Consider the following 24,653-nt stretch of genomic DNA (forward strand, 5'->3'; position numbering starts at 1 on the left):
TAGATCTTATTTTGAAATGTGAAAAATTTTGATAGCAAGTAATTCAATCTTGATTTGACTCTGATAAGTATCTGCTTTTACTAGCATTTTAAATGCAAACTTTTGATCACTTGAAAAGAGTGCTGTAAATGTGTACTTACTGTTCCAGTATTGTTAATATTCATGCACACTCAAACTTTGCACAAGCAAATGAACATGCACAACTAAACTTTCTCCAGCTGGAATGCTAACTTATATGGTCCCTTCTGACACGCAACACAAACGCGCACATGCTACATTGATAATAGAAAATATGAACTATATCAATTATGCAAATGTGCTGTTTGAATTATGAATAATGAATGAAAAATAAAATATTTTACAGAGCATTTAGTTTAAAAATCGCTCACTGGGGTGCAGTTAGTGTTGGAATATTTAGGGCAAGTAACTAACTGCCTTCTCCTTCAAATGCCCGAGACTGGGGGAAATACAGCCATCTCGTCCTTTCTTTTGTTTGTAAATCTTGATGTCAGCCTTACTAACAAATACTTAACAAGGGCATTCAAACCAATTATGTTATTACGGCTTGTTATAATGCGATTACAGAGCTTGATCTGTGCGATTGTCTCTTTAAGAAGCAGTGAGAGTGAGAGGAGGTGGTGCGGTTTCACACCCCGGGGTGGGAAACAAAGGCGGGGCCAGCAACCGCTGAGTGACAACTGCTCAAAGGCTCTCCAACTTCGCGGCGCAGCGAGAACCCGTAACGACCAATGAAGTTAGGCCGTAACCCGGCCGTCACCTCGCAACAGCCAATCGCGTTTAGTCATGGGAGGATCGTTGGATTGCTGTTGTGTTTCCAACGTGGGATTACGGAACGAGCCCGTAGGAAAAAAAAGGAAAAAAGTAACTCGGTAAGGGAAAAAACTCATGGTGGTAGTGAACGCTCTGAAGAAAAAGGAGGAGAAGGAGGAGGAGGGGGACTCGATTTAGCTATTAATCGGATCGTCGAGATTTTGTGGCCACAGACTGTACATGATAAGCTGCCGGGTGAGTTGCTTTGGATGGGACCGAGTGTGGGGAGTTCCAAAGTTGGACGTATTCGGCCGCTGCGGTACGGACGATATGCAGCGCTCGGCTTGAGAGACCAACGTTGGAGTTTTCGACACTATTCCTGATAGTCCCAAATTATTTTCTGCATATTCAAATTTCTGCTGGACACCCTGCATCGCCCGTAGAAGTTCCGTGTGGAGTTTCTTTCTTTTTTTTTTGCTGCTCCGCGGATCAACTGTTACTTTGAGAGGTGTACGGGCGCAGTGTTCTTTAATATTTGACTGTTGCATGTTTTCAGAGGTCGCCAAAAGCAATATTTCTGCTGACCAACTACATTTAGCATTTTTATGGACAAACACTTGCAACTTAAATTTAAGTTCAGGGAGATTTAGAAGTCAGTTGTAGCCGAGTTTTGTGGGCTAGTCTGTAATTTACCTTTGATTTTTTTTTTTTTTTTTTACCCCGCGTCGGACGCTAGAGGAGAAAGTTGGAAGTGGGGGTGAATGTTGTTGGGACGGAAAACATTTGGCTGCGTCAGAGTTGTCTGTACGAGCATCTTTAGGACAAGAAGATAATTAATGAGCTATAACGACCTTTCAGTTTTTTCGAAGCGACATTGAGATACCAGGTTGCGGGCACCGGGAGAGAGAGCTCAGCGGCCGCGCTATTAAAACTGGATACAAAATGGCGGCCTTCCTGGGACGATTTGGATATGTGTCTCGATGTATTTTTTATTTAATTTTGTCGGTCGAATTCTTTAAAAGTTATGGATTGAGTTCAGATACACCATGTGCCCAGAACTGTACCTGCAGCGGAGACTCGGTGGACTGTAGTGATCTGGGGCTGACGGCGACGCCTTTGGACCTTCCAGTTCGGACTGTTTCCTTGTAAGTAAAGCTCTTAGTTGCCCTAGCCTATTTATTGACCAGTCCATAACGGGGTAACAATGTAAAAGTGGACAACAGCATAGAGGGGAAAGACTCGCTTTCCCTGAACACGCAGCTTTGAAACAGAGGACCCCCTGGTGATGCGGGTTTCTCCCCAGGAATCCGGTCCAAGAAGATTTTTGTGGTTCTGCTTATAGTTTCATAATTGTCTATGAATTGAAACGGGGGTGGGGGTGACGGGCAGCTGTCATTGCTAGCTATGCCTGTTCCCTCTCTCTAACTGTATGCATACAAACAAAACTACCCCCACCCCCCACGTTGTTTGCAGTTAGTTGCCCCGTCAAAGTTCCCCGGGGGCCCCCTGCACCTCTGGAAAGTCGCGGAGCATCAAAACTTTGCGCAGGCAGGTCCTGGACATCCTGTTGGAACTTGATTTAAGGCTTTTTTTTTTTCATCCACTTCATAAATTAAAGTCGCATAATCTTTCACAACATTGTAGCCCAAGCAAATGAAAGCATTTGTGAGTTTGACAGGAGGCCAGATGTGGTGTTGAAAGACCTATTGTGTATTTCAGCGTTGCCAGCTGATGTTTTTAATTATTACTGGGGGGTTTTTTGCCCCAAAGTCAGGCTTGATGAGTTTTATTTAGAGTAGGTTAACAGGTGTTTTATTATCACATGCATTACAAGTTTTCTGCACCTAAAGGGTGTGAAATGCTTTGCTTTGTAAATTATATCAATGTGATTTTTGGTATTTGTTAATTTCAAATTACTGTGCCTTTAAAACGTACTTACTTTTAGATATTTAATTGAAGATTCCACGCTCTGGCTTGTCTTCATTCTTTTTTAATATCTATAACTTTCTGGTACATGACATGCTTGACATGTGCATTCTGAGTGTATTCGTGTTTCCAGTGTTAGAGTAAACAAACAGTTCCTGCAGGTTGAGTTAACAAATAGAGCCAAACATGTCATAACACATTAACCGTCATTACTCAGTCAGACCTGTGACGGGTATCATCCCGATTCCTCTTTCTGTCTTCCTAGAGTCACTTCACAAATTCAATTTCTTGGGAAACTCATCAGTTCCTGGGAGTAAAGCTGACAACAGATGAAACCCTGTCTGCCAACTCATTTAGGAAATGAGCCAATTTGGGACATTTTTATAAAACATCCCCCAATGTATAGGGAACTTAAGCACTTACTAAGCTGAATGACATAATTTACTTATAGACAACACTACTCTCTGTCCTCCCTGTTGACATTTTGGCTCTCACTGGAGCATATTGCTGCTGCTATGTTCAGTGACTATTGCAAATCCTTATATCCTTGTTTGAGATTTTTTGGCATCTTTGTGTGTGTGTGTATTCCTGGCCTGAATACTCCTCTGGCTCCCAGGTTACTGTTTGAGGCAGTTTATCTTGCCCCGTGAGGTCAGGAATGCAACGTTTTAAAAAGTCTTCTTAAAACATCAGTACTTGTGCCCGTATAGCACCATTACCCTGAAGCACCTCTTATGCATTCTCAAGTGCAGATGCTGTTTATCATGCATGCACACAGACTCACAGCACTGCTGCTGTCCTCTTGGACAGTGAACATGCATTGTGGGACAAATGTCCCATCTGAAACAGCTGCTCTGGACCTTTTGGTTTGTGTAAAGACAGGATCCCGCACGATCCCTGTTCCTCTCCAAGTCGACTTCTGTTATCTCGTCCAAAACCTTATCGGCAAAGATTTAAGGACCCGCAATCTTTGTTGTTTTCAAAGGGAATGGTTTTATGGCTTTGAATTATCTTTTGAAACACCTAGGTTGCATATTTCCACACAACTCAATAGTCACATTGTGTTGGCGGCTAACTTAAAGGGAACCAGCTCCATTCCTCTGGGGTCCATAAATGAGCCAGATTAGTGGATGATTACTTTAAACCCAAAGAGACAAGTGTGGACAATTTCACTTGTGGCCCAATGTGATCCCATCACAGTGAACCTTGTGCCACTTCTGTCCACTTTTGTGGCAAATGTTTTTGTGTGTGTTTGTGTGTAGCAGGTTGAAAGCTATCTTTCTTTTTCATTGCTGTCTGTGTGCAAGAAGGTGTGTGTGGGCAAAAGGGAAACTTTGGTATTGTTGCAAATGACAAGTTGTTAGAGCAAGGTTATGGTGCAGTGCAACAATAACAGTTTAGCTTGTCAATAGAGCTAAAAGAGTCAGTGTGCACTGTCCTTGGTTTTAAACCAAGCATATTTGTCTATCTCCACCTTAAGGCATCTTAGCCAAGTAATCAGTGTGGAATCACTTCTTTGTTATGATTTCCCCAGGGAGGCAGCGGCAGTAGTGGTGTTATGAAAGACAGTATTGGTGGTTGTCAATAAACACAAGGCAGCTACACTGGCTTTTCTCTCACTGCGCAATGCAGATGCTTCCCTTAAAGGAAAATCTCAAACTTACCTGTGGAAAACAAACAGATGTGTGACTAAAGAGGCGTTTAATCCACAAGAAGCACCCTCAATTAGTCAAACATACAGCATGCGTGCTATAGTTGGAAACTTTTAAGTCTTCGGGGTTCTTCTCTGCTGTCTGTAAAATTAAGATGGTTCGAGCAGAGAGGATAAATCCTGCAGCAAATAAACGAAGATTTCCCACCCTTTTGTGTGGGTGAAGAACGATAGCGCTGTCATTTAGCTGTTGCAATTATCCTCGTGCAGGCGCTTAAATTGGGATTGCAGTAATGAACCTTGGGCCTTGCGATTATACAGCATCTCACTCAAGGAAACTGTTCTTGCAGAGAGTTATCATTTTTACACCTTGTGGTAGAAGTGGAACTGCAACATGCCACACTTCTTTCAAGCCATCACCAAAACAGTTCTTGCAGTTGAAACTCAACACGGACACCACTGTAAATGGCCGTTCCCTGTGTTGCGCAGTCGGGGGCAAATGAATCAAGAGTGTAGTTTATTAGAATGAATCTGGAAAAGCTGATGAGCATGTGTCCAGTCAAGATAAGTGGCCAGTGGACCAGCGTTATCCTGCAGTTCCTCCATTAGCTGCAGCGCAGAGTCCACAGCCCTTGGTGGAGAAGAAAACAGTAATGCTTTCCAGTTGTCAAAATAATCTCTCCCCGGGATCTTGTGAGAAAGTGGCCTTGATGGTGGATTCAGGGAAACAAAGATGTTAGCGCATCCTGGCTGGGCAGGCAGAGAGGACAGAGACAAAACGGGACTGGACTTTTAGGGAAAGATGTGTGATTGACTAGGTGTGGAAATACACCATAAAAAGAAGTGTATTAGCTACTTTCTGATGTTTTAAATAACTGGATCAATGTATTGCAGTAATATTGATCACACCAGAATGCTTTATCACTTTTTTACCCTCACACCCCTTCATCTAAGCACACAGCATTTGTGAGTGAATGCCTAATACTTTGGACATCCAACTTCTTTAAAGCCTCTGCGGTTATGAATTTCTTCGTCGCATGTCCTTTCCTATTTTACATCAGTGCTTCTAACATTTAACAAACTGTCCAGCAGTCTCAGACATTTGTCTATTGTTTCTGATTGATGAATAGCCTAACAATATTTAAAGCTTTATTTAAAGTTTACTCTCACACAGTCACATATTCCCTCACAGGAGTGGTGTCTTATCTTATTTGCAGTCACAGTAATGTGTATTAAAAGCATTTTTGCCCACAGTGTCACTGGCGTAATGGGATTTTACAAGTAAATAAAAGCATGAGCATTACAGATTTTGGCTGCGATTGCCGGGCTCGTATAGAGATAAAGCAGATGCAGGGTGTCTGTTTGCTAACGTCTCTCCATCTTTTCTTTTTTGCTCTTTGCTGTTATGGAAAGCTACATCTTTTCTATTTCTATTTCTTTTTTTTCTCATTTGTGAGTAGTGAGCCCTTGAATCACCAGCCTGCTCTCAAATGATCCCCGTTGTAATGTGGCATTTTGCTAGTGGTTTCACAAAGTTTTTAAATGTGCTGGCCAAACATTTTGCTGCAAGTCATCCCCAAACTGTAGCCTTAAACCTCACTTAAAGCCTTATTGGTAAACACCACCCCCAACAGTTGGTTTTTGGCTTCTACCCTCAGGAAATGGGTTTGTGTTGGTGGTTTCCTGTCAGGGACGGGGAGCCCAGCTGGCTGATTGCAGACTGGTCACTAGGGGTGTGTGGCCCTAGATCACCTGGCCTGCAAGAATAGGAGGGTTCTTGGGGAGGGTTTTTTTTTTTTTTTCCCCACTCTGTCAAAGTGTCTTGTTAATGTCAGCCTGCTTCTGCTTACTTAAGCCTGGTTCCACTAGTTGGTGAAAGTCGTGTCAGTGGTCAGAGACCTCAACCACCGTCACACATGTTGTAACACACAGAAGAAACCCACGGGAAATTACACATTACAAGACCGTCTGCTCGACAGCCACAAATCACCAGATACAACACTTTTATTTTCAGGTAGTGTTTTGCTTCTTCTAACCTATTAATAGGCATGCAAAAATAATTTTAACCACTAGGACTGTGCTTGCCCCAGGTTTACTGTTTCCATCATGCCCATTTATACTGTCAGGGATTTTGAATTTTATGTTGGGACTGACTGATGCATAAACATGGCAGTGCAGAACTGTTTCATCTCTTGCTTAAACACATCAAAATTGGAGCAGCTGGGGCAGAGATGCAGCAACAGCACTCAGCAGGGCTGAGCCCTTTGTGGTTTCTAGGGCATTTCTCACTACGCAGCCTTGTAATCTTGTGGTTTTGGTGATTATACCAAGTTTGTTTATTGTAATAGTTTTGCTAGCCTTGTGACTTGCATGTCTGGCAGATATTTTGTAGTCCTAACTTAAGTGTTTAGAAGGCTTTAGGATGATATTATTATTGGAGCTCATTTTCTTTTCTTTTTTTTCTTTTTTTCTCGGCTGCACTTCACTTTTCCTCCCTCATCGGGCCGTTAGATTTTCAGGTTAGAAAAAGTACTGGGAGTTCCTAGATGGAGGATTAAACAGTGTGTGTGTGTGCGTGCGTGTGTGCGTTTTTTTAACCAGCTGAGATGATTCATGTAACATATTAGCTGTGAACAAATTAGGAAGAAACAGCTAAAGGTTGATCCCCTACTCTAATAAGAGCAGATAAAGTCTGACATTAATATGGAGATATGGAATGAGCTCATAGCCTCACACTGGCTCTAATGACAATCAAACAGCTGCTCCCACAAGTCATTCGACAGGAATTCAGTCAGCAGAATAGATGGCTCTTTTGTGAAGACACTTCAGGGCGCCAATTTTTTTTTTTTCTCTTTTCCCTTTACCCTGAAGTCAGTATCTACAAAGTGGGCTTGATCAATGAATCATCTGTGAATTCTGTACATCTGGTAAGAGTTTGGGAATCTGGAGATGTTTGGGGGGGCGAGCGTGACTTGGACAGAGTGAGAGGTACTGCGCAAGTGAAGCAGCTTCACCCCAGAAAACAGACGGCCCTTCGAAACAAAGGGGAGATTGGAGTACCCCTGGCCTCTGTGCTTTCTGACACTGTAAAAAAACAGCATCAGCTTAAATCTTTTAAACAACTACAAATTCATGTGTAATCATAATTATTATGGGTAATTATTGCTCTGCTAGTTAAATAAACATCAGTAGGGAAGGAAATTAACGAATGAAAAACTGCCTTTCTCTTCACTTTGAAGCTATGAGTATTAGAGCAGACTGCTAGACAGGACTACAACAACCCAGTGTTTATGTTATTCTTTGAGATCAATTGGGACACTCATTTCCCTGTACTCAGAATGAACTAGCATGGCACCATTTGTAACAAATTACCTTGTTATCACACTAGAGAATGCTCCTGCATTAATCCCTTAGTTTGCTTATATATATGGGCCTGCTGTGCGGACAGCATGAGCAGGTTTGTGCTTCTCATATGGAGCACCCAAGCTGGTGTGGGCCTGGCCATGGGTTCACGCAGTGCCCCAGGCTAGTGCAGACTCTTTTCCCAACCTGGTTTGTTTGGAGTGCATTGCTTTGTCTCCTGGTATAACCCCAAAGCGGCAACACTCAGAATGGGACTGCACATGGCCCCAAGATGTGCCTGCATCGGAAAACTTTAGAGTCACGCTCTTAGTCTGACTGATTTCAAAGGCTGGAGCAGCCACTTTGAGTTGTGTGTGCGCGTGGTGGGGGGGGGGGGGGGTCTGTAATGCAAATGGTAGAATATGCTGAGCCCATCAGCACTACATCTGTCAGATCTTGCACCTAAATAAGGAGCTTGCATTTTGGACGCACCTTCTAATTCAATGATTTTTCATTATTTAAAAATTGTCTGCATTGCAGATTAATCCTAAAGTCATCCAAACTATGAAGAACTACATATGGAATTATTTAGTAAACAAAACAGTGTCAAACAAACCAGAATGCTTTGTATTTTAGATCCTTCACCGTGGGCACGCCTTGCTTAGACGACAGCTTTGTACATTTTGGCATTTTCTCAGTCAGCTTTTTGAGGTAATCACCTGGAGTGTCTTTCAGTTAACAGCTGTGCCTTGTTAAGAGTTAATTTCTTTTATTTCTTGCCCTCTTAATGTGTTTGAGACCATCAGTTGTGTTGTGAAGAGGTAGAGTTGGTATATAGTTAATAGCCTCATTTGAGTAATGTTCTAATCCATATTATGGCAATAGCTACTGAACTAAGTGAAGAAAAATGACAGTCCATCATTACTTAAACAACTGAAGATCAGTCAATCTGAAAAATTTACTTAAAATGCAATTAAAAATTAAATTATAGTATCCACAAGAGCAGTCACAAAGACCAAACATTATGATGAAACTGGCTCTCATCAGGACCGCCCCAGGAAAGGAAGACCAAGAGTTACCTCTGTTGCACAGGATAAGTTCATCAGAGTTACCAGCCTGAGAAACCAAATCTCTCTCTCTCTCTCTTTATATATATATATATATATATATATATATATATATATATATATATATATATATATATATATATATATATATATATATATATATATATATATATATATATATCTGGCCTGTCTTCACTGTCACTGTATGACTTGTGCGTAAAATGGTGGCCTAGAGCTGGTGTTAGCTTTGTGTACACTCTCACTGCAGTTGCTGGGCTATAAACTGGCCCTTAATGACAGGAAGAGCGGTGTGTGTGTGTGTGTGTGTGTGTGTGTGTGGCTCTCTGACACGCAGGTTATTATTTGACTGGTTTTATGATGCTGTGAAGTCGACCACATTAAAGAGCTTTTGTCTCACAACTACACTACAGAAGGCTCATCCCTGACATCACTTCACACTTACAGCGAGCAAAGTTCACACTGCATTTATCTACGATAGAAATGGGAAAAGATAATGATGATGTATGTCTGTATGTGTAAGTCCCCGTATTCTTCCTCCCTCCTCACATCTCCTCTCTCCCACACACAGACTGTGCGCTGACTTACAAGTGTAGTGTCATATGCTATGACATCACTCCACTACTCCCACAGTACCCATAACAAAGCTATTTTTTAAAGCTTTTTAATGAGTTTTATATGTCACTTCAGCTACATGGTCCAACAGTGATGGTCTGCAGGCGCTAAGCTCCATTTTTCTTCTTAAGACACTTGCTCTATGAGGCTGGCCTTTCATGAGTTTATCACTCTTTCTTTTGGAGAGTTCATTTCCAGGTATACTTGGATAGACTCAAACTTTTCAGTTTCTCATGTGACCTTTAATCTGGCCAACTTAGGATGTTGTCAGTTGAAGTTTTTTTTTTTTTGGTGATTTTATAAAGAAGCTTTTTCCTCCTGATATGTTCAGTCTTTAAGTGTTTGTGGGTACTAAGCTGAGTTGTCTGGTGGGGTTTGAAGGTTGGATTGAAACTGTGACTCTTGATCTGAGCGTGACCTGTGTGCGTACTGATTGACAGCACTGTATTAGAACACAGATGATACTGCTGAGTAGAACAGCGTTGCCCTCACGACTTTTCATGGGTGGGCCACCCATGTACATTTCAGCATTTTTATTTTTTTTTTGACAGACCAGTCATTACTAACCAGTTACTCTCAGCCCTTCCTGTGTTTTTCCCTACCATCTGGCTTGCTGTTGTACTGACCCACTATTCAGCTGTTTCCCTTGAAAGCAGTCCCACAGTCCGACCACTGGGTCGGATGTACTCCAACTCCGAAGTCTTGAACTGCAGCTGGCCACAATGTTCCGCCTTCTGCTTTGGGGGGCTGTTGTCTAGCTGCAGAGTGGGAGAAAGACTACCATTGCTAGCTGCAATCCAAAATGTTGGAGTTAGTGTACATCTGAGTAACTAAAGAGGCACCACCAGATTATTGCTCAGTTATTTATTTGGCAAATAAAATATTTGCAAAGGAGAAACTTCTAAATGTTATTCTTTAATGTTTAAGAAAGCCGTTCTTGCACATAAATATACCCATGCACACCAAAGGAATCCAAATCTGAGGGAAACACTGGTAGACTGTGTGATGAATGTTAAATGCAGCCTTTTTGATTGTCCAAAATGCTTTACTGGCAGCAGCACATTAATCAGAACAGATTGAAGCCAGTGGGCAAATTTGCATTTGATTCAACATTTAGATTTTCCCACACTTTCTTTGGTTAAGTACCTGGCTGAGAGTGCTTTTGATTTGGATCCTGTTGACTAATGTCAAACAGTCCTGCCCATTATGGACTAGTTGTACCACACAATGGAATGCAGTGTATGAACCATTCTCAATTACTTTTTTGAGAGCTAAATTGCTTAGTAGTGTTTGCCATGTTTAATAAAACACAACTACACATCGTTTTCCAGCTGGTTGAATTATACAGCATAAACTTGCAGACGGCTATGGAACGCTAAACCCAGTCTAGCATTTGAGAGGATATTTGGATGGTTCTTTTTCTTCTGAGCATGTTTGTTTCTGTTTGTGTTGGCGTCTGCATCTCTCCACTTGCGGCGCAGTCGAAAACTCAAAAGACTTGTATTTTTCTCACCCGTCGCAGCAAATTCTTTCAGAAACGGCATGAGTGCAAGGTCACTTTCTGGAAAGCATTAACAGTGCTTAAAGCTGGAGTCACATTCCCTCCTCCTTTCCTTCCATATGGGGTGGGGGGGCATTTAGAGCGAGAGGGAAAAACCAGCCTTATCGTCACCATCGCCTCCTTACAGTAGGTGTTAAAATACTGTGAAACTTATCTCATCTGATAGGCGAGAAAACAGATTTGTCTCTGAAGTGGGGAGGAAAAGGCTGGGTTGTGTAAATACCATAGGTGACTGAGAAAACGGCACACGTGTGTTTGCGTACACACATAAAAGGCCAGTTTTGTTTGTTGCTGTGGCCTTTGGCACCAGTGTGGCAAGTTTATCCCTCAAACTCGACGTTTTTTCTTAGTCACGTCTTCATCCTGTTTCATCTTTCTCTTTATTTCAAACTTTGAGTGTGTCTGTAAATATGTGGCCAACCAGTTTTCTCTACTTGTAAATATTAACAAAGCTCTTTGATTGTAAAGTTATTGAATAAATCTTATACTTGCTTGTAATGCAGTGCAGACTAAAAAAATATCTTCTCCTATTTTGTGCCAAAAGCAGGTTGATTAGAAACTACTGATAGCTAGGCCCGATGACGACACCGTCTCTCATGCTGTCTGCATTGTGTGTATTTTTTGGCTCATTATACCTACCTCTAGGCAGAGGTGATCAATGGGGACTGTGTTTTTTGGGGGCTTTTTTTGGCTTCACCATAACAAGGTAATTTCCTTCTTTTGCAGGGAACAATAATTTAGCGATCTAGGCCTCATTGGGAGGTGCCCCAGTAAATGATCATGACACATGCATACACACCTCCCTGTCAGCCCTGTGCCCGGAGGGCAGACAAACGCTCTGCTATTATCCCATCACACACACACTTTGAGAGAAAGAAATAGGAAAAAGGCTGTCATTATCTGCAATTGAACACAGAAGAAAAGAAAAGGAAATCTGTCAAGTGAGATGGCTATTGAGACTGATGGGCGTAAATTGTTTTAGAAAGTGTAGTTCGCCCGCTGTATGACAGTGACAGTCTTTTGCTTCAAATTTAGCTTTTTAATATCGGTTCCTGCTTTCTATTAAATGTGTGTCTTGAAATAACAAATTCTGCGACAGAGATCAGCCCCCAGATTCCCTGTCCGTTCCCGTCCGTCTTTTAAGGCCATCGTGGGACGAGAGCAGAATGAGGAATGCGTTACATCAGGTAAAAGTGTCCCCAGTCTCTGGGAACAAGTAGCCATCTCTCGGCAGGCCTGTGAAACATTCCTGGGCCGTCTCTCACGTCTGGACAGAGGGATGGAGGGGCGGGAGGCAGGCGGCTCGGAGCTCTGGGCTCCTTTTGTCTCGCCTAGCCTAACCCCAGCGCACAAACAAACGGCACTCTCACTGCAGCCTCCTCTGCCAACAGGCAGGCGGCATGCCAGCTAGGCAGGAGGCAAGTGTGTGACACAGATAGCACTTGTCTATGCGAGATAAACTTGATTCATACGGCGTGGGAATCTCAGTCTAAAAAGCAAAGGTGTGTTAGGCGCACCCACCAAATCACCTTTTTACATGCGCTCTAACAGCGGTATTGCTGTATCACTGGACAGATCACTCACTAAAAAGCTTCTGCACAAGTCAAGTGCCAGCTATTAAATACACTATTAGCTGAAAGTGCCAATTGACTGCTGCAGATGAATGGCCTGTGGGTAATGTTTGGAAAGTGAGCCAGGAGAGAGACACTCTGTATCGATAGTATTGATCTGGGCCCTCCTTGAAGGCTGCCTAAATTTATGTACTGCAGTGTTTTCAGGCGTACTTAATGTGGACAGATGAGGATGTTTGTCAAATGGGAAACATAATTGCTGCTATTGATCAGGATCCTTATTTAAACTGCTGAAATATGCCAAGCACAAAAGCAATAAAAGCCATGAAAAGCTGTTGCCCTGCAGATATTTCAAATAATTGTCGTCTCCGGTGTTGTAACGAGCTACTTTTTTGTTTGTTTGTTTTCAGAAATCTCAGCCACAACAAACTGACTGCCATCAGTCCTGAAGTCTTTGCCAGCCTTCCCAACTTGAGAGAGCTGTAAGTAGTCACCTACAGAAAGCTCACAGACATGGTTTCTACTTAGACAGTCTATACAGAGTACAACATCTCCTAACTGCTTCCCAGTGGACTAAATGCGTGTTTGGCCTGGCTTGATTACATTTTTTGTTATATTTGAAATACAAATGTCACCTATCTAACATCTTTTAATCACTGACTCAATCCTGACCAACTTCCATCATCGCCGCTTTACTTCCGAGCAGCATCCTCATATGTGTCGCCTTGAACTAAGTCCAATTGAGAATTAAGTGGTGGTTTTCTATATTAAGCCTTCTCCCCCACCACCTGATACTGTGGCCAACACTGGCCTTGTAAATATTTTATATGGTGAGGAGAGGGCTTGGTTTTGTGTCACTCAGCGCCAGCACACAAGACACATACACACACATACAGGAGCAAACTGGTGATACACACACTGGTGACATCTTTGGCAGGCCAGCCGGCCAGTCATACGCTCGCGGACATCTGTTTTACTCCCATGTTATTTTCGGTTTTTAAAAGGATGACTTGCTACTTGCTGTGCAGCAGACGTGACAAGTTGTATCTCTTGATTTATACGGGGTTTGATTGAAATGACTTGCAACAACTACACAGTGGCATTGTTAAATCTAAATATGGATAGGAATTTGTTTTTGTTTCTTGTGTTTTCACTTTTAAGGGCGATCCTTTATTTACCAGCAATTTAGTTCGCTAACCCACTTCTCTCTGTGTTTGTGACTTTCAGACGACTAGACCACAATGAGCTGACCTCCGTCCCAGATTTAGGACAGGCTGCACCCAAGATTGTGTCCCTTTACCTGTGAGTATTACTTCACTTACTGGTTAACGAAGTCAAGAGAAATCTGCTTCCAGAAGAGAGATGTTTCTCTTGTAGCCTGTGTGCGGAGGGCAGCTGTCACACTCACAGCTGCAACACACACACACACACACACACACACACACACACACACACACACACACACACACACACAGACCCTTCTCTTATGGTGACAGCAGCAAAGAGAACTAAATATTAGAGAGTGTGGTCACACTTATGTCTGAAAGTGTGCAGCAAATATTGCACATACGATGGATCTTTTTAGTAACTTTAAACAGACTAATGAAGCCAGCAATGCTGTGTATCCCATGTCTGCAAAGGGCTTCTGTTACTGTATTCTTAGGTCACTTGCCTCACTGAAGAGCTTTTAAATAGTATCTTGACATCTGTTCAGAAAGAATATGCCTTTGCATCTCGTAAGTAAGGCTGCATTCATGTGAAATTAGCTGTGAATGTGACTCAGCTGCATTGAAACTGGCTCAAACATCCCCTCTCCACTTGTGCTCCATTGGCGTAAATGTGAATTTCTGTCTTCACTGATTAGCATGTGGCTGAGTTACTGACCAGTCTTATTACCTTTCTATGTGGTCCTGTCTGCGCTGAGTGGTGCTGGCTGTTTGGAGTGTCAGCTCGTATATAGTTCTAACTTGGTTGCTCCCAGTTGTGAAACTGTGCCTGTGGGGGGAGGGGGGGCTGCCTGTGCTGGCATCCCACTCGAGATTTACGGCCGTATTTGGAAAGGGCGTGTGCGCGCTTGTGTTTGTCACAAACGTGGGCTCAGCAGTGTCATTTTTTATGCAGTTGAAGGAAATTCATGATGTGAGGGTAATTTGATAGCTTCATTCAAACAGCTGAAAGCTAGCGAACGCAGCGATGGAGACAAATGCACAGAAATGTCCTTTTTAATACTGTTTATGATAAGACAAAGTTAATATGAAATAAACGTAATAGTAGTCGAGTTCCTGCTGCTGCCAAAATAGTTGACACTAGGATGTTACTTTGTTAAACTCTTAAGGAAAGACATTCAAAGGATAGTGCAAAACAGGCCCAAGATTCAGCAAAATTAGTGATTAGTCACATAACCAACTTCTAAAATGGTGTGCAACAGCTTCCCCGAACATTTGTTAACAAATAGAAATAATCAATACTACTGGGAGGTTTATCCATGATGATGTTGAGCAGTGGTGGCCTTTCTGCACATGCTCCACACATGTGCAGAGCTTGTGACTAATGCAGTGCCTACGCTTTCAGCTCAGGGTGATAGAAAAAGGGGGCGGGGCTCGCCAAAGGGGCTTAAGTCACAGCAGAAAAGAAAATCCTGCTATAGCCCTAAATTGTTTGTCTTGTCAGTAGTTAATGCAAAAATGCAACAGTAATGTAACTACACATACACACAAAAACTAATTGAACAAAATTATTCACTGTGCAAATATGAATGCAGCTGAGCTGCAATCAGTGTTCCACTAAATGCTTCCCGACACCGCCGATGTCCATTAACAAGGCAAATAAATGTGGATAGCAATGCCGGCTTGTCAAAAGGTGTGGCGGTTTTGTGGTCACTGCTGTATCCCTAAATATTCTCACAACTCGCTCAGCCCGAAACGAGCAAGTTAAACAGCCATCGTCGAGTGCTAACCATTAGCTTCACTCTGTATTTTCTTTCACACTTCGCTGGCATGCAGGCGGACTGCATGGTAGTAAAGTACACAGCTGCTGGTTCCTATTACATTGGTCATCGGCATATCGGATTCAGCGGGGAGCTTTGTGGGAGTCACACGTCTGCCTCTCCTTGTGTGTCATCTGCCTGCTTCTCAGAATTTACCGTGATGCATTAATGTGGTCAGAATATTACTGTAAGCTGCGGACAGTTAGTAAGGGGAGCAGTTTTGCTGAGTTTTTGATTATTCAATCCTGTCAGATGTCTGTTAACACGTATCACAAGTTTGACCTTCTGTTATTGTGTGTGTTACGTTTACTTTTAGTCTATATCTTTAGGATTTAGCACAGTCTCCTGTTCATAAAACATGATATAAAACAGACTGGAACAAGTTCAGCTTTACTTTCACAAACTGTGTCCATTTGCAGGCCCTCCAAATGATTGGGGCATCTTTTTTTGGTCTGACTTGCAGCCTGTTGCTAGGGGAAAGGCCAGTAGTGCTGATGGGAGTGGAGACTGGTGGGAGGGTCTGATTTTTTTTTTTTTTTTTTACAAAGCCATGCAGCTGAAGTGAAGGCCCACTGAAGCACTTGCAGCTGCAGCTGTCAGTCACATGGCTTACAGTAAAAGGGGCGAGGGTAAGCAGGGAAGGAAGGATGAGCAATCAGGGAGGGAGTAAAAGATCATAGTGTCAGACCGGGATGACACCACCATGTGTCGAAAGAGGAATGGTTGGGGAGAAGTAGTTGAGGAAGCAGTAGGAGGTTACAGAGAAGAAAGGAAAGGGCAAATGAGAGGTAAACTCAGGCTCGGGGTTATTCCCAAAGGTAAATCCAGTGCACTTTTAACATACCAACTGCTGAGCCCTCTGCAGTGTGGACATTTGTGTTTGTGCCCTGGCAGAGGCAGCCGCTCGAACTGCTGGGCAGCGTTTCCGTGCCATTGGTTGCAGATTGTCTGGAATGTAGTCTGACTACAAGTTTGTGTGAGACAGCAAGCTCGAATAAACATACAAACACACAGGCAAGCAAATGGACAGAGAATCTGTCTTCAGCCGCTCATCAAACAGTAAACTCTCCAAAAGCCTGAGAGCATTTTATATGTGGTTGCTACTGACTGACTGGCTGACTCCCTCTGAGTCTTCTAGTCCATCAGCTGGCTAGCTGCAGACAAGGTTTGCAGTTATAGATGAAAGGAGCTATGCAATACGTGCCTGGACACAGAATGTGAAATGAATGACAATTTCCTACAATTTCTGGCTTTATAAACATTTGCTGTTTGAGGAGCACTAACTGGAAAAATGAGCAATTCTGGTATATATTTTTTTTATTTTTGTACATTCATTATTCACCTACAAACTATATTTATTTTACTGGAAGGTGAATAAGGAAATTGTTGACTAATTTATGTGGGCGTGCAACAAACTGAATTAGAAAGAAGTATAGCAGTCTTGCTTCTAATAAAGTAATAGGAATAAGGGATAAGTGAGTGGGCAGGTGAGTTTCTTTTCTTCGCACTCTCTTGTTTGTTTGAGAAATGACTCAGATGATTTTTTTTTTTTACCTTTTTTTGTCTCTTGTAGCTCTCTCCCTTTAGTCCTTTCACACCTTCCTTACACACCAGCCAGCTCTTTTTGATCGCTGCAGTTCTTGATTGGGTACCGACAAGCATGGCTGGGTGGTTGAAATTTGTGGTCGCTGTCATTTGATTAGCTGTCTGTCAGCCATCTTATACAGGACATAGTTTACCATTAAATCATCTGAGCATGCCGAAGCTTGTGTTAAATCATCCAAAGACCATATGCCAGGCTCCCACAGTCCCACAATGCAGTTGGCGAGCCCGCTGATGTCCTGCAGACTCCCAGAATGCCACAGCAGGATGACAAGCAAAAAGAAGCAAGTAAATGTTTTAAAATCACAGTGTCAAAGTGACAGCAGAGCAGCACAAACTTTCCCATTGTGCTCATCGCCTGGTCAGACAGCTTCAAAGGGGCTCTTTAAAACAGCTTGGGATAGAATTCATATGGCTCGCCGGATGATCTGATTTTCAAATAATTCTCCTTTTGTCCCGACTGTGGACTTCAAACGGAAAGAGACGGGCCAAACAATCGACCTCAGAGATGACACTGGAAACAGGAGAATGGGCATGCTAGTGTAAACCCCCCAATGTACTTTCCATACATCAAAAGACGTGTCAAAATGAGCTGGGGCTCATGATAATCAGATGGTCACTGGGGCAGGGTAATGAGATTTGGAATTAAGTGGAATCAAGGCGAATAAGGTCCCCCCGGACATCAAAGAGAACAAGGGTGAACCAAGCTCCTTTTTATCAGAAATGTCACTGGCCATATGATAATCAGTTTTCATAAACGCTACTATTGTATGTGAAGACTTCAAACACGATGAGCGCCGAGGCTTTATCCGTCTCTCACACGGTGCAGCTGGGCTCTGGCTGTGGGAGGGGGGAGTTTGATTTGAGTGGTGGAAGAAGAAAGGGGGGAGAGAGGTCAACTTCTCCCACCAGTTTGAGTCTGATCTGTTTTTCCATAGTGAAGGTCAGCAGCTGTTGACCCCGCCTCACCCCATAACCCCCCCTCTTTTTTTTCCTCCCACCTTTCCTTCCTTCCTTCCTTCCTTCCTTCCCTTCTTTCCCTTCCTTGCTCTTGTTGCTCACTGTTGCCACTGTCTGTTGCTCTGTCCCATGTGTGCGTTTGTTATTTGTGTTGTGTGTTTGCGCATGTGTGCTCATCCTTAACCATTTCTGCCACTGTTTATTCAGGTGGGCCACTGTGGTTTGAACCCTCCTACATCTCATGCACCAATAAATGAGTGTGTGTGTGTGTGTGTGTGTGTGTGTGTGTGTGTGTGTGTGTGTGTGTGTGTGTGTGTGTGTGTGTGTTCATGTTCATCTGCTGGCTAAAGGCTTGAAAAGAAGGAGGGACTGACCTTTTTTGGATGAGTTTGCCTAGTAGAACACCTGCTATCTGTAACGCTTTCTGTGAAACACACATACTCTCTCTGTCATACACACACACTGTCCTATTACATATAGCAACATTATCAAACTCCCTAATGGTCAAGTGAATTGATTTAAAGATGCTGTACATGATTTGTTTAAAGTCGGGGGTGGGGGTGGGGCGTTATAAGCTAATATCGGCAAACTGCATCCATAAACTGTACAGAAACAATACCCAGCCGCCATATGTGCTTGCAGACAATAAAACTGTATAAAACATGTAGCTACCGTGACATCAACAATTGGTTTGTTAAGGCCAAATTTTTGAAGTCTTGAGGTGAGAGTTTTTGCCATTGGCAGCTTGGTGCTTTGAAACCAGATGTGATGAAAGAGGGGTGGCCAGTCCTCCTTTCTGAAACTTACAATGACCAAAATTTACTAAATTTTATTCATTATGACCCGAAATTAGTGACTGAGCCTATAAACTTATCAGGAAAGTGTTTTCCTGTAGACATCTATAGGAACTGAACTGAACTGTCGCTCCCCCGGTCACCATAAGAGTGCAGGTTTAAGGTTTCAATGCTCCAAAAGGCCCCAACATCCAGTTCTGTGACTGGAATTAGCAGACAGCTGTAGCTTAACAGACAGTGGCTGGGTGAGTAATAAAAATGAGAGAGAAAAGGAAACCAGAAATAAATTGGTGATTAAAGACAAAGAGAGAAGCTAAAAATAAATAACACACTTGTAGGCTAGCAGTGTTATAAATACATCTCAGTTAGAGTAGTTAGTATCATTTGCTGGGTTTAAGAAAAGGGCTCTTACGTAGCTCTAGGGGTGGGAAGGTGTTGCAGTTTACCTCTTGCCCTCTTGGTCCACCTGCTGTTTTTGGTGCATCTTGAAAATTTGGGCCCTTTAAAAAAAAAACAAAAAAAAACTGTCATGTTTCTTATTAATTTAACTTGTTTTGTAAGTTTTTTTTTTTTTTTTTTTACCAAATTGTCAGGCAATGTAAACGATACTAAATGGATCCCCCGTCCCTAGTTAGCACCCAGTCATGTGTCAAACGTGTCATCCAGGAGAAGCTTTCATGTACACTCAGATTACACAGGCCTTCAGTCTCCTGACACACTCACTCACTCACACACACACACACACACACACACGCACACACCCACACACACCACTTTTGTTGCAACATGCATAAATGTCACCACACTCTACGCCACTCCTCCTTACATGATGTTTACTGGGACAGCGTTCCTCTATTATATCATTGTCTTTCTCAACTTGTGTGTGTGGAATGAGTGTGCTCCTCAAAATAACCACCACAGATGTTGAGGAGGATGGGATAGGGTGGAGAGAGTCACCCTCCATTCCACACCAGACCCCTAAATAGGGCAGAAATAAAAACTGAAATTCGGTCTCCTGTTAGGCTTCTTGACTAAACCAGGCTAGCACACACTGACAGAGCACATAAAAACAGACATTTCTTTGGGTGAAAACTGCTAAACTCTAGTCTGCCTGCCCATTTTGCCCTGGGTTCATTAGGACCTTTAAAGTGGACCCTCCTGACTGTCGCACAAACTTCTCCTCATTCCGTGACACACTGAGATCTCCCTTCGAGTGGCTCTGGTTCATCGCTGAGACCCCCATCCATCTAACAGATTTTCTGGCTGTTTCTTTGTCCTTGGAGTTGTTTAAAGAAGACCAGCCTCTGTTTGGAAGCACTTAAAGTACTACATTTTGTGGTGGATGAAGACCACTTTGTTCTGTGTACTTTTCTCTCGCTCTCTCTCTGCCTGAGTGGGCTTAGAGAAGCCAGTGGGATTGGAGTGGCTTCCCACCTTGGTTGATGGGAAGAGTACACAAAGTTTGCATGGTAACAGTGCAGACCACACCTTATGCTTGTGTTCTTTATTTTTCAGACATCATAATAAAATTCGCAGTATTGATGGCAGGCGGACTGAGGAGCTGGTTTCTGTGGAAACCCTGGATCTGAGCAATAATGACATTACCGAGCTGCGAGGACAGTGCTTCCCTGCAGGCCTCCAAATCCGAAATCTGTAAGTACCATCTCAGAGGATTCCTGTGGCACATCACGCACCAGTCTTTCAAAATCATAGCTGCTTAAATAAATTAATTAATTAAAAAAAGAGATAAATAATAAATGTTATTTGTTATATAGGGAAACTTCTGAATCAGTGTGCATGATAGTTCTGTAACTGATTTTAACACCAAAACTGAATGAAGTTTTTCAGTGAATATACAGAAATGCATAATGCAAAATAACTCAAGTTTGTGAACTATAAGATCACTAGCAAACCTCACTGTGCTTTTCCTGTGTTCAGGCACCTGAGCAACAACAAGATCAGTGTGCTGGAGCTCGGAGCTCTGGACCATTTGGGCTCAACCCTACAGGTTCTCAGACTGAGCCGCAACCGCATCAGCCAGATCCCCGTGAAAGCCTTCCAGCTCCCAAGGCTCACCCAGCTGTGAGTGCCACTGGATTTGATCCGTTTAACAGTGTAGGCTAGTGTGCTGACAAGCTTGAGCTCTGATCTGTCAAAGCAGTTCACCCTGCAAAAAACACGAATAGGTTTCCCAGTTGTAGTGTTTGGAAACGTTGCAGAGATGAGAGCGTGCATGAGAAGGAGCTTCTAGTGTCTGTTGATCGAGCTCTGTGTGTGTTTAACATTTAGAGTGCTGTTAGCGTGAGCTCTACCACTAGGGATGGATAAGAACTGACTAGGCAAACACCAGAGCCATATTATTGGTGATTTATTGCCTTTTTCCATATCCCCCAAAGTGGTTAGTTTAGTCCCCACACCGCGCTCCTTTATCTTCGTCAAACTTCCCTCCAGCATAATGGGGAGGTAGACCCATTTGTAGCTCAACGCCTCCATTCTGGAGAGCAAAGGGACTTGGGTAATGAGAGTCTCTCCCCATTGTGGCTCCAGTAGTTTCCCCAGGTGCCTTTTGTTGAACAGGGGGGGCCCAGTGACACTGTATCACCACATGCTAGAGGTGATGCACATGAGACACAAAAGAAGCTTTGTGAATGTTTATCTTTGAAAAAGCTGAAGGCTTTTACAGTCGACACACACACACACACACACACACAGAGCAGCTGTACATATTCATTGTTACATCCACAGGTGTCTCAGGCTTTATATACAAAGACAAAGTGAGCACAGTTTTTAGTCATCTCATTCCATGCTTTTAATTTATTTATTTTTTTGCATACTGTTAATTCAAAGGGTGATAACACCTGTGGTGTACAGCCCTGGCTCCATACCACCAACAATGCTTGCAGCTAAAGTGAGCAGGCTACAGGATTATGTAGTTTTCCTTTCCTAAATTGCGATGAATGACTGTGTTGAATAAGGGCAAAACAAGGGGAAGGTGTTTTTCTGCTGCTTTGCTTTAAAATGGTCTTCCATTTACAGTGCCCTAAGCATTTTCTCTCATTAATCCCTCTGTATCGTTTGTGTGTCCATTCATCCTACAGTGAGCTGAACAGGAACCGTATCCGCCAAGTGGAGGGTCTAACCTTCCAGGGTTTGTCCAGCCTGGAGGTGCTCAGACTACAAAGAAACAGCATCAGCAAACTGACTGATGGAGCCTTCTTTGACCTGGCCAAGATGAAAGTCCTGTATGTACAAAACATCAAACTCAATACTATAAATGACACATTAATAAAAATAAAATATTTAAACCATTATCTGGCAGGTTACTTCCACCAAGTCACAAGTCCTACACAGCGTAGCACAAATCCACATAGTAAAAAAAAAAAAAAAAAATCTAATTTCAAGAATTTGTGTGCTGCAGTTAGTTTGTTAGTTTTATCTGATTGGCTAATCCTATTTGCACCCATTTACTGTCATTACAAGAATATACACCAACCAGAAAGATCTTTTTGTACCCTTACTGGAACTTTCTCACAGTCACACTATTTTTCTCTGCCAGAATACAATTTTTACATAATTACTTAAATTACACGCAAAATAACAGAGTAATGCTCACAAATTGCTTTGTAATTTTTTTTTTTTTCCAGAAATGCCAACTTTAATTTGGCAAATTCATGCCACAGTCATAGCACTTTAAGATCAGCAGATTCTCACTGCAGAATCTTTATTTTTTTTCTTACAATCTGTCTCATGCAGCCACCTGGACTACAACAGCCTGACGGAGGTGAACAGTGGCTCGCTTTACGGTCTGACTTCCCTTCAGCAGCTATTCCTAAGTAACAACTCCATAGCACGCATCAATCCTGATGGGTGGAAGTTCTGCCAGAAGCTAAGAGAGCTGTGAGTACCAGCATTTAAATTAGCCCAAACACACAAAGTCGTGCTAGATGTACCTCAAAAAGCTTTCACCAGAGAGTGGTTAAGTTTCCACTAACACTAAATGTGCATTCAAATTTGGATTCTTAAAGCCTGAGAACTCAACTCTCTCGATCTGCCACCCATATCATCGTCATCTCTCTTCCCCGGGGTTAAATGACATTTTGTTTTAACACTCAGTACGCTTACGCTATTCTCAGGATAAGCCTGTTTATCCCATAATTAGAGCTGGGCTCAACAGCACTCAAGCCCTTCGACAAGAGTTTTTGTGTTCCATTCTGTAGCGCGGGGGTTTTGGCAAACCTGCGTGTAATCCTCCGCTTGTTGTGTTGTGGTAATTACACTGAAGGATCACCTTCACTGCCTTTGTCTACCGAGTTATTATCTGAGAGTCTTTCCTGTAATGTTGACACGACTGTCGTAATGCCGCTTTAAAGTGCTTCGCTCAGCTGAGGCGTTGCTAACTATGAGGTAGCCGGAGCTATCTGTGGCGCCCATGTTTGTTTATGTGTAACAGTCAGAATGGATAAAGTGGTAGATGGTGATCGTGCTAGTTTGCTCTGTGTATCTCAGTGCTGCTTCCTGCACGCTCCCAGCGCTGTTCCTGAATCAGCCTCCCAGCACCGCACCATTCACCAGTTATATGATTTTATTACCTGGGGTTATGGTGACCCTCGCGGCCGATGGAAGTGGCTGACTCGTCTTTATGAGAAGTCTGTTATTGCATTCCCAATGCGAGGGGCTGAACTGATCATCAGGGAGAATCTCTGCACACATGACCGGTCAAGCAAACCTGAGACAGACAGAGAGGGCTGCAGAGAGGGCAATAAAATACACAATACTGCCTTTGAACACTGTTTGAAAGGTACCATTATAGGATTTATTATCATTTGTAATCAGGATTTGCCATGTAGTATTATATATAAACCATGAAAAGAAGACGCATTCTCTTCTAGCCGTAGTTTCACTTGTTTTTAAATAGTAAGTAAGCCGTCTCTCCACATTCCTGAAACAAGTGAAATTCCTCGGAAACCCACGCAGTGTTGACACCCCACTTGTATATATGGCCTTTAAAAAAACAAAAGATTTAGAGGATGGATGGATGTGAAAATACGTAATATTTTGGGGTTGCAGGACACGAATGACAGTTTATTCCCCTGGGGGTTTACCACATGCTTAAGTAGTCTTATAAACAGAGGTTGTAGTCATGTTAAGTCCCGACCCAGAATTTCTTTCTTTTTTTTTTCCTGTCAGATGGTTTGGAGCTTTCTTAAGCTCTCGGTTCTGCTAAATCCATTCTCTGTTAACATCATGTGGTGTGGAAAACTGTACAATGGAAAAACACATCACAGAGTGGCAAATAGACATTGAATCAGCTATGAAACCGAAGTATAATGATGTCGTGAGCAGTCTCGGTGGTCTGCCAACCTGTCATCTCCTTCCAGACCTCACACAGAAAATTTCTCTGTCTTTTCTGGTTTCCCCTCTTTCTCTGTACCTGTGTCTGCCTCTGTCCTCTTTTTCTGTCTCTATTCCTCTCTTCTCTCTCCAGGAATTTGTCATACAACAACTTAACTCGTCTGGATGAAGGAAGTCTGGCTGTGCTTGGGGATCTCCACACCCTCCGGCTGGGCCACAACTCTATCAGCCACATCAATGAGGGAGCCTTCAGAGGCCTCAAGGCTTTACGCATCCTGTAAGTACACCAGCACCCCCCCACCCCACCCCCACCCCCAACCACCATTACCAAGCCCCAAACGGCCCCCCAACAACCCACTCATTATGTTTCTGCCCCTGCTGACCACAAGGGTAAGATGTGCCACTTGGGAGCAGTGAAAATTGAGACGCTTAATTTT

At 42.9% G+C, this 24,653-nt stretch overlaps 1 protein-coding gene across 7 annotated transcripts in view; it reads left to right on the top strand.

The window, feature by feature from the left end:
- The first annotated feature begins 716 nt into the window (after window positions 1–716).
- The window catches only part of lrig1 (leucine-rich repeats and immunoglobulin-like domains 1), a 35,633-nt gene continuing 11,696 nt past the window's right edge, over window positions 717–24,653 (top strand). For 4 of the 7 annotated variants that reach the window (XM_030730003.1, XM_030730004.1, XM_030729999.1 and 1 more), the window contains exons 1-9: window positions 717–890; window positions 1,828–1,916; window positions 12,933–13,004; window positions 13,750–13,824; window positions 20,380–20,517; window positions 20,803–20,946; window positions 21,963–22,106; window positions 22,618–22,761; window positions 24,350–24,493. In XM_030730003.1, coding sequence (XP_030585863.1) covers window positions 750–890; window positions 1,828–1,916; window positions 12,933–13,004; window positions 13,750–13,824; window positions 20,380–20,517; window positions 20,803–20,946; window positions 21,963–22,106; window positions 22,618–22,761; window positions 24,350–24,493 — 1,091 coding nt within the window. In that variant the 5' untranslated portion in view covers window positions 717–749. Of the gene's footprint in view, window positions 1,027–1,793; window positions 1,917–12,932; window positions 13,005–13,749; window positions 13,825–20,379; window positions 20,518–20,802; window positions 20,947–21,962; window positions 22,107–22,617; window positions 22,762–24,349; window positions 24,494–24,653 lie in introns of all 7 variants that reach the window. The other 3 variants (XM_030730002.1, XM_030730005.1, XM_030730006.1) reach the window with 3 other exon arrangements.

Source organism: Archocentrus centrarchus, chromosome 5 (assembly GCF_007364275.1).
Source record: "Archocentrus centrarchus isolate MPI-CPG fArcCen1 chromosome 5, fArcCen1, whole genome shotgun sequence".
In the NCBI taxonomy this organism is placed as follows: domain Eukaryota; kingdom Metazoa; phylum Chordata; class Actinopteri; order Cichliformes; family Cichlidae; genus Archocentrus; species Archocentrus centrarchus.